The following is an 18,883-nucleotide window of genomic DNA, read 5'->3' on the forward strand; positions in this document are numbered from 1 at the left end:
CCAATTAGATATACAGTAGTACCAATATGAGTATAGATGAATACCGGTATCGATAAGGAATATATAAATATATATATATATATATATATATATATATATATATATATATATATATATATATATATATACACTACCGTTCAAAAGTTTGGGGTCACCCAAACAATTTTGTGGAATAGCCTTCATTTCTAAGAACAAGAATAGACTGTTGAGTTTCAGATGAAAGTTCTCTTTTTCTGGCCATTTTGAGCGTTTAATTGACCCCACAAATGTGATGCTCCAGAAACTCAATCTGCTCAAAGGAAGGTCAGTTTTGTAGCTTCTGTAACGAGCTAAACTGTTTTCAGATGTGTGAACATGATTGCACAAGGGTTTTCTAATTATCAATTAGCCTTCTGAGCCAATGAGCAAACACATTGTACCATTAGAACACTGGAGTGATAGTTGCTGGAAATGGGCCTCTATACACCTATGTAGATATTGCACCAAAAACCAGACATTTGCAGCTAGAATAGTCATTTACCACAATAGCAATGTATAGAGTGTATTTCTTTAAAGTTAAGACTAGTTTAAAGTTATCTTCATTGAAAAGTACAGTGCTTTTCCTTAAAAAATAAGGACATTTCAATGTGACCCCAAACTTTTGAAAGGTAGTGTATATATATATATATATATATATATATATATATATATATATATATATATATATATATATATATATATATATATATATATATATATATATATATGCAAGCTGTAAACTGACTAGAAGCTGTACACTGACTACACTTGTAGTCAAGTTTAATTTCTAAAGTACTGTCCTTTGAGAAGATATACTATAATTAAATAAACACTTTTGTCAATTACTGTATTTATGAACTGCCAATAGTTAGGCACATCATCCTTTTAATTACAAACATGCATATTTATGTAGCATCCATCTTGAGATTGACAATACAAGTATCAAAGCTAGTCATACCATAAAAACAGCTCTCTGGAAGGCAGTGGTGGAGTCCATGATGCGCTGCAAGATGACGCTCTCAAGCTCATTCGGTTCCATCTCATCTGAACTTAGGGGGACTCCATTAAATAAAGCCAAAGGAAGGGCACCTAGGCCACTCTTTCTATAGAAGAGGGCACCGTCCTGCATTAAAAAATGATTGGCTAAATTTATTTACTGATAATTAATGAGAATAAGAGCATTATTTCACATCCTGACCTTCCTTTTGGCATCATATTCCGATTCTGCACCTAGGATCCTTTCAGCGTTGGCTTTAGGGAATTTACTCTTCAAGAAGGCAGAAATTGTGTCAGTCGTCAATGTCTCCCCTTCATCGAGTCTGTTGTACAACTGCAATAGATGGGCAGGTCAGATCAGATTTGACTCTCCTCACATCGCCGCCACAGTCGATAATTTCAGATAAATATTTGACAAGGCTGCTACCACAGGCAGCCCCTCTAACTCCTGCGGTGCCAACGTGTCAAAAACTACGGGATAAACAGGGCTCCAATAAAACCCGTCGACTTTTCAAGAAGAACATATTAAATGGCGAGTAAAACTCTTAAATTATTCATTTAGAAATGCAGATAGAACAACAGAGATTTATGTATGCGATATACTCACTGAAGCCATGGATATCAACGCCTGGGATAAATCATACTCGTCTGTGATGTAATTCAGAAGTCGGTAAAAGCCGACCCCGGCATCCGAGAAGCCATCAATCTCATCTTCACCGTTGACAACAAACACATATCCAATTCTGGCGAAAGTGAGCAAAACAAGTATTTAATTTGCAGATGAAATGAGAAACAGTGCCTGGTGAGGATTATAAATGCCCCAAAAGTGGACCATAAAACAGCAACAGATGCACCGACCTCAGGGGGATCTTGTGTTTATAGAAGAGTTGGGCAAGTTTCACCAGCTCAACACTTTTCTCCTCTTTCGGATCAAGGAATAGCACCTAAAAGTAGTCGCAGAAAGGTTATTTCAGTTAACTAACTGATGTTGTATGACAAACAAAACAGTGCAGCAGGAGCATACAAATGGGCTTGGGGGCTCCCTTGCAACAGATGCTTATGTTAAAACACCTGAGACACAGTTAATGTGGGAACGACGACACAATATAATGACATCCATATCCTTTAAAAGTTTACCTTTATCGATATTGTTAGTTTGCACCTTAATCAAATCAAATCAAATTGTATTTACAAAGCGCTCTTCATACATAAAATAAATGCAACGCAAAGTGCTTTACAGACTTAAAGACAATACCCCGATGACCCAGAACCCCCATTGTCACACACACACACGCATAAACACGCACACACACATACCAAACACAAATACACACACACACCTTTATGAACAAATGAATGCATGACTGAGTACAGAGGAGACATGTGAGTAAACACTATCACAGGAGCCATCTGCACCAGGCGGTCATCAGACCATGGCCACCAGGACGCTGACACAAACCGCCCACACAGCACAGCCGATAACCCCTGATGCAGATAGCTCCTTCTGAGGAACGCTGGAAAATAAAAAATAATAAAACCTGTAAAATAGTAAGAACCATGAGGAGAGAAAAAGGATAAAATACAATTAAGACATATGAAGAAAAAAAATAAATAAAAGTAAATATATAATGTATAAATAGAACTAAATAAAATATTGCATAACTATGTGGGTCTTAAGCCTGCTCCTAAATGGACTGTTTAGATATGTCTTATCTTACTGTTGGGAACGCTCTGTTCTGTTTAAGGCCAAATATGATGAATCCACTTTGTGTTTGTATCTTCGCTCAAACATACACACAGCATATCTCATTGTTTCGAAGATGAGAAGAGGTGCCAGGCACGAGATGGAGCAACAGCAGACGTGTGTGTGTGTGTGTGTGTGTGTGAGTGTTTGTTTGTCTGTGTGTGTGCGTGTATCAAAAACACACAGTTTTGTTGGACTGAAATCCAAGCAACACCACTTGGGAGGGGAAGCAGAATGGACAAACATGTGAGCAGTGGGACCATTTCGAGAGAACACGCCTTACTTTGTAGAGCTCGGTTTTCCCTCTAGCGCTGGTCTTACTACGTTTGTACTCAATCAATTTGTAAAATATATTTTCTAACTTAAATTCCAGTCTTCTCCACTTTATTTAGACAAAAGACTTTGCCCTTTAAAAGGGAAAGCCCGAACAATATAATAATGGCTGTTGACAGTGGAGTAGGTAATTAGCGGTTTACCTTAACTAATTCTGACATTGTTGATCAAAACTCAATGAAAGCAAAATAATTGATAAAACTTTCATTTTGGATCTTGTTGGACTGCCCAGGTTTTATTGTTAGAATATCATCCAAAAATATTTTTTAAATGTTTTTCTTGAATGCAATTCATTTATTTGCTCAAAACTTGGTAACATTTTTATCCAGGGATAGGTTAGTCCGATCACATATTTAATTAGAGTGAAATTTGCTAGCGACCACATTAGTCGGAGTCTCCTCACTCATCTTTGCACTGGCGTATAGGGCTGCAGTTATCAATTATTTTAGTAATCTATCGATTTGTTTGTTCTATTAATCGAGTAATCAGATAAAACACAATTTATAGCTTCAATGGTTATTTTATGAAAAATAATTGAAATAGAGAATTTTTCTACTTGCAATAACTTTCTTCTTTTTAATACATTCACATCATGAACATTGAAAATGTTATTTTAATATGTGCAGTAATAATTACAAAAAATCTAAGTTTATATTTATATATATTTTTTCTCATGTGTGCCCTATTGCAGCAGCTGTGCCTACATATTTTAACTTCCAGGCATTACACGTAGTCTGGAATTTATAAATTGTTATTACCGGTAATTACACTCATTAAACTATTAATCAAAGCAACAAAATAGAAATCATAGCTTTTTTATAATCAAATTCATCGATTTAATTGATTAATCCTTGTTGTAGGTCTACAGGCGTATACTGTACATTGATCTTATCACTGACCATATAATAACCCATCATTCAGGTAATTATCCGTGGTTAAGGTAAAGAGGCATGTTTGGTCAAAAATGAATTGCATGATTAATCTGCGTACATACATGATTAATGCGATAATTCTTGTAATTATCACATGCGTTAACCCGTTATTTTTGACAGCCCTATTTAAAATACAGTATATCAGATACAATATCATGCAAAAGTGTGGAATAAAGCGCTGATCAATGATTGTCATAAATTTCAGTTTGATCACAGTGATCAGCTGATTTTAGCTCGATCAAAACATGGCAAAAATGTCTGTGACAACAGCCTATCAGAGTGGATCTTTTACCGCCCCATTTACGGTTACAAGGTACGCAGAAGTAAACAGAATCATAGACATGAATCGAGAGACTGAACTTGGAGATAAACGCCCAGCTGAGGGCATCAAAATTAATCTCAGCCGTAACTTAGAGATATCTATGGGCCTTATGATTTATGCGTCAACAGAATCGTGGACCGAATCAAGCCAGCACTCCAGCCGGTAGCCGTGCATTACGCTGTGCCTACATCCACGCGGCCACCTCAAACAACAAAACTAACTCCAAAAGAAAGAGCCTATCCCTGCTGCATTCGGGTGGAAGGTCGGGCACACCCTGGACAAGTCGCCACCTCATCGCAGGGCCAACACAGATAGACAAGATTCACACTCTGATTTAATTGGCTTTGATGTTTACTCAGTATGTTAATACAATGTTGAACTAACCCCTTGTTTCTTTGGTTTTTAGTACAGATGCTTTAAAACTGTCAGGTTTAAAACAAATTTGAAAACACTTTCTCATTCAAAATAATGCAAACATGTCTCCAAACGTTTGGCTGATACTGTTTTACATCTACTCATACGTACATAAATCAATAACGGGAAAAGCACAACAGACGGGAATTTATTACAAGAAACGTGAATCAAAGACTGCTACATGATCAATAAAATAACTTGCAGCATTCTTCTTCTGAAAAATGCTGACCCCCTAAAAAACGACAGCCGACACGGATATTAGGAAACGCTGTCCAAAAGCACCAGGAGTGTGATCCATCTGCAAATACCGTTCATAACAATACAAGTAACTCAGTAACCCGTTAGCATGTCTGACACTCTGGGATCTCACCAAGTTGAAAAGATTCCGTCTGATCTGTCGGATGACTCCCGGAAAGGTGGTTCTCAACAGCTCTTGTACACCTGCTGGCCAGCTGCTGTACACTGGATCATTCTCAACGTCATTCATCCACTGGAAACACAGACAAACAATTATTTACACTCAACTTAAAGCTGTTGCGTTCCAACATTTCATAACAAAGCTGTTTTTTCTGTCTCCTCTGTCTAAAATATTTTTGAGAAATAATTTAAAAAAGAAAGAATGAAATGTAAACTGTCAAATTATCTGCATTTTGTTTTAATGTCTAACTTTGCAAGCAGTAATGGTCCTTGTAAAAAGACAATATGTAATAATAGTGCATTATGTACTGATGTAATACACTTTCACTTTATTTTGCAATAATCTGCTGCATTTTGTAATGAATTCTTTAATGCATTTTGTTATAAACTTTGACACATTTTAATAACTTGTTACATATTGCAAAAGTTATTACAAAATGCAGGTGGTGTATGTTTTTTGAATGTACTGTATGTACTATATTTATGCAATACTGCAACCCGCCACACGACAGACATTTGGGCTTTGTGTGAAGGAGCAGTTTTGTAATATTTGCACTTTAAGATGCTGATTGGAAAATGGCCTTAATTGGAAGACAACACAATGAAAAGTAAGAACAAATTACAAATTTCATATTCAGAAAATTTATTTTTCAATATTATTCTGATTGATTTGCGACTAATGGTTTTTGAAATTGTAACATATATTTCGATGGTGTATTTCATAATGCACCAAACTGTTACATTTAATTAAAAAAAAAAGTGCAACACACTAAAATGGTACATGGGTTATACTTGTATAGCGCTTTTCTACCTTCAAGGTACTCAAAGCGCTTTGACACTATTTCCACATTCACACACACACACTCACACACTGGGTGGGAGCTGCCATGCAAGGCCCTTAACGACCCTTCAGGAGCAAGGGTGAAGTGTCTTGCTCAAGGACACAACGTACATGACGAGGTTGGTAGAAGGTGGGGATCAAACCAGGAACCCTCAGGTTGCTGGCACGGCCACTCTCCCAACCGCATTTCACAAAGTAATAACTTTGTGAAATGAAAAAAAACCAACACAAGTAATGTAAAAAACAGGGTGTTTACTTTTTGATATCAATATACAACACAAAGCTGTTTGGCTAATAAAAATTAAGTCAAATAAGCTTTGCTCTTCTCCAACAACACCATTTGGTTCAGTGCAACAATTTGGCCAAGGAGAATAAACAAGAGTGATGCCTCTCACTTCTAATACACAATCTTTATGCCTCACTGACAACCCAGCGTGTTGACACTTCACTGCCTGCTTTCAATTCAATGAGATGACAAAACATTTTAGCTAGTATTGATGTTATTTGGAGAACTGATAAAGTTAGCAGTTAAAGGACTTTATAAACAAGTTGTGGCAACATTCCCCACACATCGCCTGCTGCATGATTCCTCACGTCATTAACTCTCAGTCACAGCAGCTGAGTGAAGGATGCCGTGTTCAGAAAATAAGAGCAACATCACATAATTTTCTTCAACACGGTATACTTTTAGTATAGGCCAAATCTGTCTGTCTCAAATATTGGCCACACCTGTTACCATCTAAAAACAGCAGTGCGCTCGAAAACACACACTGAAACTCTACGCTACGTAAATGAAGCAAGTGAAATGAAGTGAAATGAAGCAATCGGCTACGTTTATTCGAAGGGAAAATCGCCAGAGCAAGGTCCATGTAGTTGCTTTCCGCCATGTTTTCTCAAGCCGAACGGCAGTACTGCACATGCGCCGGCACTGCTGCGACTTGGTTTCCAGGAAATGAGCAGGGTTGTCTAAAATGCATTAATAAATGACAGTTTTTCAATAATTAAACATTAAAACCGTATTACCGTTATCTTCTTCCCACTCCCTTTCAGGCAAAACTGGACAATCATGCATTACATACTATACATTACCTTTTGCACTATATTCATTTATATTATTATGTGTTGTCAACTTTGTACTTTTTATGTCATTGCCTAAAATAAATAAATAAATGGAAAAAAAAGAAAAAAAGAAACCGTATGACTAACTGTCTGGAATTTTTCCACGGTTTATCGTTTACCATGACATCCGTATTTTAAATGCAGTCAGTAGTGATTTGTTAAACTTCTTTAGTTATATTAGTAGGTAAGTACGTTCCATTTTAAGTCCTCATTATTTGGGCTATTTAACTGGTATGTCCACAAGTTCAGGTAAAAAAAATTGTTAAGAGACTCACTTTTCATAAGGTCTTTAAAAAGAGCAGAACAATTCAGTAAATCTAACAAAATGAATAGACCGATATCATGTCTCTTGTAGAGAATGCAGGTTCTGCGGGATATATCAAATAAGACTAGTAATGAAGGGAGAAGTCCGCCCCCTCGGTCCTTGGCTTTCTGTAAATGTGGTCCCAAAGCAATGTAGGTGTATAATCCTGCACTACACATTGAGTGAATAAAATTATTACGTCCAGTGTTAAACATGTCATGTATGGTACCAGGGTTTGAAAAGGAAAGCATAATTATTTAATTCTTGAGGACGATATCGTGTTTCTTTGCACCGCCAAATTAAAGACTTCAAAGATTCTAATTTTAAAAACCCTTCCTTGGCAGATGAGTGGTTTCCCTTTTCTAGCCTGAGAATGATGGTTCACCATAACTCACCATTATAGCTGGATGTCTGATATCCAAGGCATAGCTGTCCGCCACGTGGTTCACAGGTAATTTCAGCAGTGTGCTCTGATGCTCTCCTCCTTTTACACCTAAGTTGTGAAGACCCTCCAATACCCTGGCCTCGCCTCTGAGGATCTCTAAAATGCTAGCAACAAAAACTCACAGATAATTGAAATTGCTGCAAAGCGTGTGATCGTGTGGTGAAGCAGACCACTTAAACCCTACCTGAAAGGGTTGTGAATGTCTAGATCAATATGCAGACCGTTGATAAAGAGCTCTCCGTCTCCTGGATGAACACCAATTGTCTCACTGAGATGCTAACAGAACAAGCACATTAGTGGCTTGAACGCTTTTATAATCAAAAATATATGATACAGAACAAATTGCACAGAATCAAACACAAAGGTCTGAACAAAGATGATGAAGTGTAAGATTTTTCAGATACAGATATCAAAGACTCATCATTATCATCTGTTTTTTGCAATGTCATGTTTGGGCACAACTTTTGGTACCACACCTTTTGGTTCTCCTCAATTTCTTTTCTCATCTCCTTCTTTACGGCCACTCTTGTCAGTGATCTGTGGGAACAGTAAAGCAGTACAGTAAAACATACGGTCACTATCAGCTTTATTACGCCCGGGGCCGGCAGTAAAATGACAACTTTAATCTCAGAAAACCTGCGGGATCGTCGAAATGGTGAATCTGGAGTCAAATACATTGAAAACGGGCAACTCTTACTCATCACTTTTTGCCATTTTTACAAGCTAGAGGAGAAAATGCAAGCATATGCTTCGCTGTGGGGATTAATATAGGGGCCATTTAATACAGCAATATTAAAATAATTATGGTGGGACCTCCAAAGTCAAACAAAAGGTGGTTGACTCCCTAGTTTTTCCAATTTCAAGACCATAAATTCTCACTGCAGGAAATGTTTGCTAAAACTTTAACATTACTAACCGTCATTAGGAACTGTAATACATTAGGAACTGTAATTTAAACTAAATAACAAGCAAAAGCAATTCCATATTCTGTTTTATCGTTATCACACTTTTGCATAACATAAAAGCCAGAAAGAAATCAAAACAGACATGTAGTTCTTCAAATGCCATCCATCCATTTTTTTTTTAACGGCTTATCTTACGTACGTGAGCTGGAGCCCTCCTCGCTGACTCTGGGCGAGAAGCAGGGTAGACCTTAGACTGGTCGCCAGCCAATGGCAGAGCACTTTGAGACTAACAACCCTTAAATACCTCAAATAAATTGACCCCAGAATCTCCTATAGCCACCCAGTCAACCACAGGAAATAACAGCCGGGGTCTCTGATTAGCTCTGGGTCCAAAAACATTGCAACTGTAGGCAACGTCCTGATGTTATGGTTATGATTAGTTATTAGGGGTGCACAAAAAAAATCGATTGCCATCCAAATCGCGATTCTTATTCATCCTGATTCTAAATTGATTCATTATTTTAAAAAATCGATATGAAAAATAAATAAGTAAAAAATATTGTTCTTATTTTTTTCTATCTTAATGTTTTGATTTTTAAGAATTAATTTTCAAAAATGTATTTCCATGCAACTACATTCTAGTTACTAAAAGGAACATTACTCACATGTAACAGAAGTTTCATTATAATATTTGAATTGCAAATCGGTTTGAATTGGGAACCGTGTTGAATTTAAGAATCAATTCTGAATCGAAATGTCACCCCAGGAATCGGAATCGGATCAAATCGTTAGGTCCCCAAAGATTCAGCCCCCTATTGGTTAGGATTTATTTGTTTCATACAGGGACAAGTGGTAGAAGAAGGATGGATGGACGGATGTTTAACAATTTCCTTAATGTAACTTACAGATTCCCTGTAGTTTTTCTTATAAACTCCACAAGACCGCACAAATCTGTCATGAAAGGTCAGCATCCAGCAGCTTTATCTAACTCGGTGTTCATTTTAAAAGGCTGGTTGCATTACTCCGCTGTTGGTGAATTGGCTGATGTGTGTTACACACTTGTATCATACACCAAGCCTAATTATTGATGCTGGCTGAGCAAATTACACCTTTATAACATTGTTTATGTTGCTACTATGTTGTTCAATGTACTTGTACTTTTTTGTATTTTTTTTAAAGTATGTTTTGATTTCCACTTACATATAGACCAGTATAGACTGTAGATTCTTGCTATTCATGGGAGTTATGTTCCGAAACCTCTTGCAAATGATTTTATTTTAAATTACACGGCTTGGACATAGATGACATACTTTTCAATGGAGGGAAATGCTACTGTGATTATCAGACATGAATACTGTCAATGTTCTTAAAGTACTATATCTGCACATGAACACAAAAACATGTCAATCTTTAATAGTTTTTATCAAAATTTGATTTGATCAGAATTATTTTTTAAGTACCGGTGCTGTAATGAGTACTCAAATTTCAGAAATAACGTATCTCATCCATGCTTCCAATTAACGTCACACCCTCTTTGCACCGTTAAAACTAATTAAAACAAAGTATGTGCCGATTGTTCAGACACTGAACAAAATCAGCTGATGTTCTAGAAAAAGTATGTAATCGCCAATTGCAGGTTAATGTATTTTAAAGGGGAACTGCACTATTTTTGAAATGTTGCCTATCAGTCACAATCATTATGAAAGACATGATGACAGATGTATTTTTTTTAATGCAATTTAACTTGTGAATAAACATAAATAAAGTTAAAAGTTAAAGTCCCAACGATAGTCACACACACACTAGGTGTGGTGAAATTCTCCTCTGCATTTGACCCATCCCCATGTTCACCCCCTGGGAGGTGAGGGGAGCAGAGAGCAGCAGCGGTGGCCGCGCTCGGGAAACATTGTGGTGATTTAACCCCCAATTCCAACCCTTGATGCTGAGTGCCAAGCAGGGAGTCAATGGGTCCCATTTTTATAGTCTTTGGTATGACTCGGCCGGGGTTTGAACTTACGACCTTCCAGTCTCAGAACGGACACTCTAACCACAAGGCCACTGAGCAGGTTAAAGTCTGCTTACAGCTGAGCCAATGGAAGGTCTTTTATTTCGCCCATAAAACCCAATAAAAAAAAACATCCAAAAAGCGCCAACAATACCCTATTTACATTTCGTGACTTAAATAGTAACTAAGTATTAGTGATTTGGTTAAGCGCTAACGCAGACAAACTATTTATAGTGACGCTATGATCACTAGCGTGTGTGCCTACGTTTACATTATCGAGTGGTGATCTGCTTCCTTGCTCGTCAAACTTTATTCGAGATCATAAATCATGCCTCTCACCTGGACAGTAGAAGGACGAGAATGTAATCCAACATGTTTGTACACTTTGACAGCCAAATTAGACACGGGAATGGCGATAACGACACAAAAAGACGCTTCGTTTCACTCCACTTTTTTTCACGAGGATTATGAGTCATTCTTCATCTAAACGGGACTAAAACAAGATTCTGTCATTTGGCATCTTAATGACAGCAGATCTTGTACAGTAAGTAATGTTTTATTTTGTTTGTTGGCTCTCAAAGTCTGCAGTGAGTAATAATCAGTGATGTAGTGGGGAAAAAAAAGTGAACGTTGTGATACGTTTTCTAAATGAATTTGCCGCTGATGCTTAAAAGGATCAAAATACGTAAATGTTAAATGTTTTTATGAATTTACCCATTACTACATTACATATATACTTACAGCATGTATATAAATCCTGAATGGAAGTGTTTGGATGTTTTTAAGGGCTTTTATAGGCAGAATAGAGCGACTCCTATAGGCTCCTTTGTAAGCTGACTTTTTTGGTAGCATTCATTTAGCATTTAGAATGCATTTAAAAAAAGAAAAACCACAATTGTTTGTGTCTTTCCTAAGGATTGTGAATGACAGGCAAAATTCCAAAAAGTTCCCGTTGACCCCAAACGCTATTTGCCTCCGGCTGACACTATATATCGTTAGTCCACGAGCTGACAAGCGGCTAACAGCTAATTATGTATCTCCATACACAGTGTGGTATATGATCGATAATAAACTTATTAGGTTTTTTTTTTTTTTTTTTCCAAAATATTTTTTTCTTGTTTTTGTTCATGTTTACAAACTCAGGGAATAGGACTTTGAGGGCAAAAACCAAACGATAGTAGTTTTTGATTTTGTTTAGTTATTGTGTACTATTGACTTTACCTTGCACAAACAAATGTATGTAAAAAAAGAGAACAAGGAACCAGTTTGAATATTGTGTTGATATTGTTAAACTGTTAATTCCACTGACTCATCATTAATAAATTGAAAAATGTACAGTTAATACATGCGATTGGTTTCGGCTAATCTCACTCATTAATGATCGGCATCAGAATCAGCAGCATAAAACCCTAGTTGGAACATCCCTGGTTAGAACATTTGCGGTACAACAATTTAGGTCAGCGTGTGTTGTGAATAAATGTAATCTATAATACCACATGAGGAAAAAAAATATGTACCGGTATTCAGACAAAATGTGTTTAGTCTTTACTCAATGAAGTATTTTCTAACCTTGCCTTCGCTGGAAAATTTTGACTGAGGTCTCGCATGAGCTTCAAAACATCAAACTTTGGCACAGACAGGATTCTAGCAGCCGCTTGGAAGCTTAGGTCTGCAGAGATCAAACAATGGTGTCAAAATTGTACAGTAGCAATATGGATTACGTGAGTTATGGGAGTTTTTGCGTGAGATTCCAACTCAAAATTAGTCAGTATACCTTGTAGCTCCCACACTTTGAGAGGGGCCATGTCATTGGTGCTATCCACAAGATGCTTGCGAAGTTCACCAAGCTGATCTTGGAGATCAGGGTGAAAGTTCCTTGACAGAGATAAAATATATAAATTGCATTTTCATTTTTCACACTCACTGGCTAAATCAATAGGATTAGGTATACCATCATCCACTGAGCACCAGTATATGAGTTGCAGAAAAATCGTTACCAATATTTAGTTTTGCAGTTACATTTTACAAGCAAAAAGGTTAAGATTTTTACTTTAACGTTCCAAAAAAGAATCCTTGGACTTCATCATTTTCATCATCCTCTGCATTAATGATTGTCTTGGAGTCTACAAAAAAATACACATGTTTAATTACCTGGAACACAGCACATTGTTAAATACATGAATACTCAAAAAATTGCAGACTGACCTTTGACTTTGGTGTCGTCGACTGCTTTGTATTCTGTGCTTTTGATGGCTAACTCCACGCCATAGCCAGACAAAAGCATCATCTGCTGCTTTGGGTTCTGTTTAAATATATGTGATAAAAGTCAATAAAATCAATACATGATACTGGATTATATATAAATGTTTTTTAAATGCAAACTTTTCTTGCCATTTGTTACTTAAATTACCAAATAGCCAATTGCTAATAATCCCCTACTTATAGTAATCCAGTCAGCAGACAATATATATCATTTGGCTTTGAATTATGTTGATTTTAAATGTACCCTGCCTTCCGCTCGAGTGCAGTTGGGATAGGCTCCAGTCCCCTCCGCAAACCCCGAGAGGGACAAGCGGTAGAAATTGATGGATAAATAAAAATTATTTCTGCATTAGAGTGTTTGTGCTAATAAGACACTCAAGGCTCGAAAGTAGTGTATGCATATGTATTTGCCAGTTATTAAAAAAACATCGTCTGCTTTAAAAGATACACTGAGAAATATAAAAAGACAATTTCGCATTGTCAGGGCTAAATAAATCTAATACAAACTTGTTTTTTAAATTACTTTCTGGGGAAATTTTCTAGAGCTTCCTCCCACCTCCAAAAACATGCACCTGGGGATAGGTTGATTGGCAACACTAAATTGGCCCTAGTGTGTGAGTGTGAGTGTGAATGTTGTCTGTCTATCTGTGTTGGCCCTGCGATGAGGTGGCGACTTGTCCAGGGTGTACCCCGCCTTATGCCCGATTGTAGCTGAGATAGGCTCCAGCACCCCCCGCGACCCCGAAGGGAATAAGCGGTAGAAAATGGATGGATGCATTCTAAGATTGGCTTATTGAATATAGTCAAGTCAAATCAATGTTATTTGTATAGCGCCAGTTCACAACAGAAGTTATCTTACCCTCCTAGGACATGGCGTCATAGGTGGACATCACATTTTTGGTTGTGTAGACCACAATACATTTTTCTCTACGAGACCCTGGTTTCCACTTACGAGGACATTATACTGCCAACTAGTGGTGGAGGAAGAGTATACCACATCAAATGTTAGATTCAAGATAGCTAAAAACTGGGAGTGTAACGATTGATCGATATATATTCCTAAATTTCAAGTACTGTGTATTAATCTGTGCTCGGCAAGTTTGCCTTCCAACAGATAGAGATCGATCCAATATCATTTAAAAAAAAAAGGTAATCGATCGATTTTATCGATACTACAAAAAGGAAAACATTGGATTTATAAATAAATGATAAATGGGTTATACTTGTATAGCGCTTTTCTACCTTAAAAAGTATAACCCATTTATCATTTATTTATCATAAAAACAGCAGACTTGACAGGAATTTTAGCACTTTTAATAATAAAGATGTTAAACGTTAACTCTTTTTTCCCCGTCTGTGGCGTCATCACAACAAAAATGGCGGCTGTCTATGGTGGTGAGAAAGGTCATAAACGCAAACACCACAAGACAATGGTGTAAAGTCTGTGATATGTCTGTCTGTGTGCTTTTAAAAGAAGGTGCTGTTGTGTGTGAAATTGGGTGTCCGTTTGCTAATTGTCTGACCAAGAGTTGTGGCGAACAGCAGCTGTTGTGTGTGTTTTGACTCACTGAGCTTGTTAATAAAGCGCCCGAGAGTGTATCTCCGACTGTCTTTACTTCTCCGGGCATTACAATATCTCATAACACAATGATAAAGCCGCAACACAACTATAAAACACAAAATACACAGCAGACACAATGTAAGTGACAGTAGTGCAAGTTACCGCAACGCACCGACTCCCGGTACACAAGAAGTAATTTGATGAGAAAGAAAGAAATAGAAGACATGGATCAAAGAGGCAACTGAAATTAGGAAGCGAGGGGACAACACCATCAACAGGAATGAGGGAGCATACATGTTTCCGCACACCTAGGATGCTGTCCTTCATTGGCGATGCCAAGTCAGAGAACAGACACTGCAGGTACGGGTTGAGGAACTAGTAGGTAAATCTAATCCTAAAATGTTGGTTACTGTACTTTTATTGGAAAATGCTTGAATGTTTCCTTTTGTTAATTCAACCTCAAGTGTTGCTTGCACTTTTCTCAAATAAGATATGATTGAATTGGCCATTAAATGTTTACCTACTTGTTTGTAGCCATATTTCATTTATACATAATTCCCTGACAAGAAATAACAGGAAAATCGGAAACTTCACCTGCAGTGTCATGTATCCACTATTTAGTTCACAGTGACACTGCTTGATTTGTTTTGCTAAATAGTTACTGAATCGATTTCAAATCACTGCATCGTTTCGTAGTATCGTTCTAAAGAAAATAATATCGTCCTTGAATTGTATCGGCAACCACAAATATTGAATCAAATCGTTAAAATAAATCGTAACACCCCTACTAAAAACACTTTCAAAAGTTCAGATGGCAACTTTCCACTTAATAGTTTTTATATTCTTTGGGTTCCAAAAAGTCCAAATAGCAAAGATGAATTAAAAATGCATGCTAAACAAGAGTTTGGGTCTTCGGAGGCTACGGCACTTTACACATGCATAGAGAGGGTCTAAAACCACGCTCTTATTAAACTTTATCTATAAAGTGCTTTTCACACGTAAAAGAAATGCAACGCAAAGTGCTTTACAAACTTAAAAACAATACCTTGATGACCCAGATGCCCCATTATCGCTGATACAAAGCGCCCCCAGAGCTCGGCCGATAACCCCTGATGCAGATAGCTCCTTCTGGAGGGTAAAACTAATAAAACCTGTAAAATAGTAAGAATCGTGAGTAGAAAAAAAAAGGATAAAATACAAGTAAGACATATGAAGATTAAAAAAAAGTAAATATATAATAAATAGAACTAAATAAATGTTTGCATAACTAATAAGATAAAATGTAAAGTAGGAATTCCATCCCTCCATTACTTCAATAAAATTAATAAATATTAGGTAAAAGCCAAATCAAAATGGTGGGTCTTAAGCCTGTTCTTAAAAACGTGAACGTTCTCCGCAGTCCTGAAGTCCTCCTGACATTGTGTCCTGACTTTTGGAATAATTAGGAGACGTATGCCGTAGGATCTCACATTAATGAGAACAAACACTTCACATCATTAGCAAACACTTTGTGAAGAACTCAAAGAAAAACTATCTCTAGTGCAATATGATATAGTCAAGTACTAGCCCAAAGTTTGGACACACTTGCTCATGCCATTGAATGAGAAACTATCACCTAACCTTTGATTGGTACAGTATATGTGTTGATGTTAGGCTTGGGCAAAATTATCTAAAATCTATACTGCCATATACATTGCAGCCTTCTGTGACAACAATACAGATCTCATAAAAAAACATTTCAGTTTAACAGTTTACAAAGGCTCTTGATTTGGCTGCTGGCTTATGTGGTTATATTGTGTAATTTCTGGTTGTATTATTTTGTCATAACTATTATTAATCAACTTGCTGAATTACTGTTAATATCTGGTTACTTTATGTTGTGACATGGTTTTATCTACACTTCTTCTAAAATGTAATAAGCACCTACACATTAATTGTTCGACTAATTTACATTTGTTTTGGGCAATACTGCAAATTGGCGTATCGATCCAATACCAAGCTGTTACGGTGGCAGTATTAGCCATACCGATGTTCAAACATCAAATTTTTTGTATCATTAAGAATTATTAAAATTTTGATAAAAAATTATAATCAGACAAAAACACAGGATGGCGGTGTAACATTAACAAATAACATTTCAAGTTTTTCTTCATACCCTTATATTTAATCCAATATTTATAATTTAAAAAAAATTTGATTAGTGCAAAATAACTAAACAAAAGCAAAAACAACCATTGGCTCTTTTTTCAGGAGTTTGTAAGCAATAACAAAAATGACAAAAAACGATTTTGTGATAATATAAATATGGATCTAGTTACTGTAGTATCGACCATAGCGTGATACTATACTTGGTATCATTACTGTCGGTATTGCTCAGCCTACACCGTTTACAGTTAGAAGCTCTAGCTTCGGCTATGCTTTTTTGAATCCTCCTACAGTGTGTAGTGTAGCATGTTCAGCTATTCCTCGTCCTCTAGTCTTCCAGTAACAATATTACTTGTATGAAAGGTTGTTTATTTGCTGCAATGGAGGCGAGGATTACTGATTTAGAAGCTGCACTGTGGAGAGACATTAGCCACCAGCACGCTACCGAGAACAGCTACATTGTAAAGAATATAAATAAATGATAAATGGGTTATACTTGTACAGCGCTTTTCTACCTTCAAGGTACTCAAAGCGCTTTGACAGTATTTCCACATTCACCCATTCACACACACATTCACACACTGATGGCGGGAGCTGCCATGCAAGGCGCTAGCCAGCAGCCATCAGGAGCAGCCATCAGGAGCAAGGGTGAAGTGTCTTGCTCAAGGACAGAACGGATGTGACTAGGATGGTAGAAGGTGGGGTTTGAACCCCAGTAACCAGCAACCCTCCGATTGCTGGCACGGCCACTCTGCCAACTTCGCCACGCCGTCCCCTACAGAAGATGCCTTTGTTCGCTTGCCACTGTCAAATATTCGGGACACAACTAGACTGTGTAATCAACATGCAATATCACGATATTGTCAGTCAAATTTATATTATTTACAACATATATCCTCTACATCGCGTAACCCTAGTTCATGTGTGTATATGTTATGTGGTTTGGTAACATGATTTGTGTAGGGATAGGCTTAATACTTGATTACAGTAGTTGATTAACTGATACCAGAATGACTTAATTGTGTCTTAAAGCAACTGAGGCCGAAAGGAGTACACTAGTTCTACTACCAGCAGATGCATTGCTGATTCATCTCAACTAGTTTGCTGTCTAAAGAAGCACAAGATGATGTCAGCAATGGGAAGTTGAGGTACTATACATTCAGTGCTAATAACTGTTAAGCACCAAAGATAAAATACAATGTTGCATCAAATACTAATGCTATTTTACATACAACTATTCCAAATAAATGACATAGAGTTTTTCTGGAAACAGAACGTTTGGGGGATTTTTTGCCCAATTGGGCACTCCAAAAAAAGTGTAATTTAATCTCAACACTGAAGAGCAGCATGAATGTGTTTTCTGTAAAGATGAACTACATCTCACTATCTGTAAGCAGTGATAGAGGGATCTCAATGTGTATGTGCCCAACGCTAGTCCAAGGTGTTGGGGCAAAGTGCAAACTCCCCAGTCTGGTGTAGGTGGATGATGCTACGGTCCAATCAAATAAATCATAACGCTTGACTGATCTACACAGAGCCTTTTTAAAACAGTCACAACACTTGCAAGTCAGGCTTGAATAAATGGTTGACCACAACTGTGAATAGCCATGACCTCTCAGATGTAATAGTTTGCTCGTAATGCAGAAAGTATTTTTCCACTGGGAACAGAAAGCCCATGGACTAGTTACACTTTGACAAAAGCATTCACAGCCCTACATCGGGCGTTCAGCAGCACCATTACCGCAACCCTTGGCACTTCTTCAACAGTGTGAAAGAAATGTTAGTCTTTAGATCTTAAAGGGAACTTTCTTTTCACAAATATGACAGTCTACAAGGCCACCAAAGGCATGAAACAAGCTACTAAATAAATATAGTATATAGCAGACAATGTTGTTTAAAATTACTTGCAAATTAGTTCTTTTTGGGTGTAGAAATGTGAATTATACAAGAAGTAAGACAGTGGCCTCCGTACGTCATTCACTTAAACAAATAAGTGCCACACTTTAAAATAATACCCTTTTAGGGCAAAAAAGTATGTGACGCCACTGGCTTGCTTTAATTACACTCACTAAAACTGATACCACCACGTCAAAGTACATGTCAGGAGTGTGACAATATAA

At 37.1% G+C, this 18,883-nt stretch overlaps 1 protein-coding gene across 5 annotated transcripts in view; it reads right to left on the reverse strand.

Annotated features, from left to right (window-relative positions):
• The window catches only part of uggt2 (UDP-glucose glycoprotein glucosyltransferase 2), a 109,402-nt gene that overhangs the window by 81,299 nt on the left and 9,220 nt on the right, over positions 1-18,883 (reverse strand). For all 5 annotated transcript variants that reach the window (XM_062069172.1, XM_062069173.1, XM_062069175.1 and 2 more), the window contains exons 7-18: positions 13,001-13,097; positions 12,846-12,918; positions 12,570-12,670; positions 12,365-12,464; positions 8,362-8,422; positions 8,070-8,161; positions 7,836-7,989; positions 5,130-5,249; positions 1,873-1,958; positions 1,622-1,757; positions 1,217-1,348; positions 977-1,141 (exon numbers count right to left, since the gene is read on the reverse strand). In XM_062069172.1, coding sequence (XP_061925156.1) covers positions 977-1,141; positions 1,217-1,348; positions 1,622-1,757; positions 1,873-1,958; positions 5,130-5,249; positions 7,836-7,989; positions 8,070-8,161; positions 8,362-8,422; positions 12,365-12,464; positions 12,570-12,670; positions 12,846-12,918; positions 13,001-13,097 — 1,317 coding nt within the window. The remainder of the gene's footprint in view (positions 1-976; positions 1,142-1,216; positions 1,349-1,621; positions 1,758-1,872; positions 1,959-5,129; positions 5,250-7,835; positions 7,990-8,069; positions 8,162-8,361; positions 8,423-12,364; positions 12,465-12,569; positions 12,671-12,845; positions 12,919-13,000; positions 13,098-18,883) is intronic.

This window comes from Entelurus aequoreus, linkage group LG14, assembly GCF_033978785.1.
Source record: "Entelurus aequoreus isolate RoL-2023_Sb linkage group LG14, RoL_Eaeq_v1.1, whole genome shotgun sequence".
Taxonomy (NCBI): domain Eukaryota; kingdom Metazoa; phylum Chordata; class Actinopteri; order Syngnathiformes; family Syngnathidae; genus Entelurus; species Entelurus aequoreus.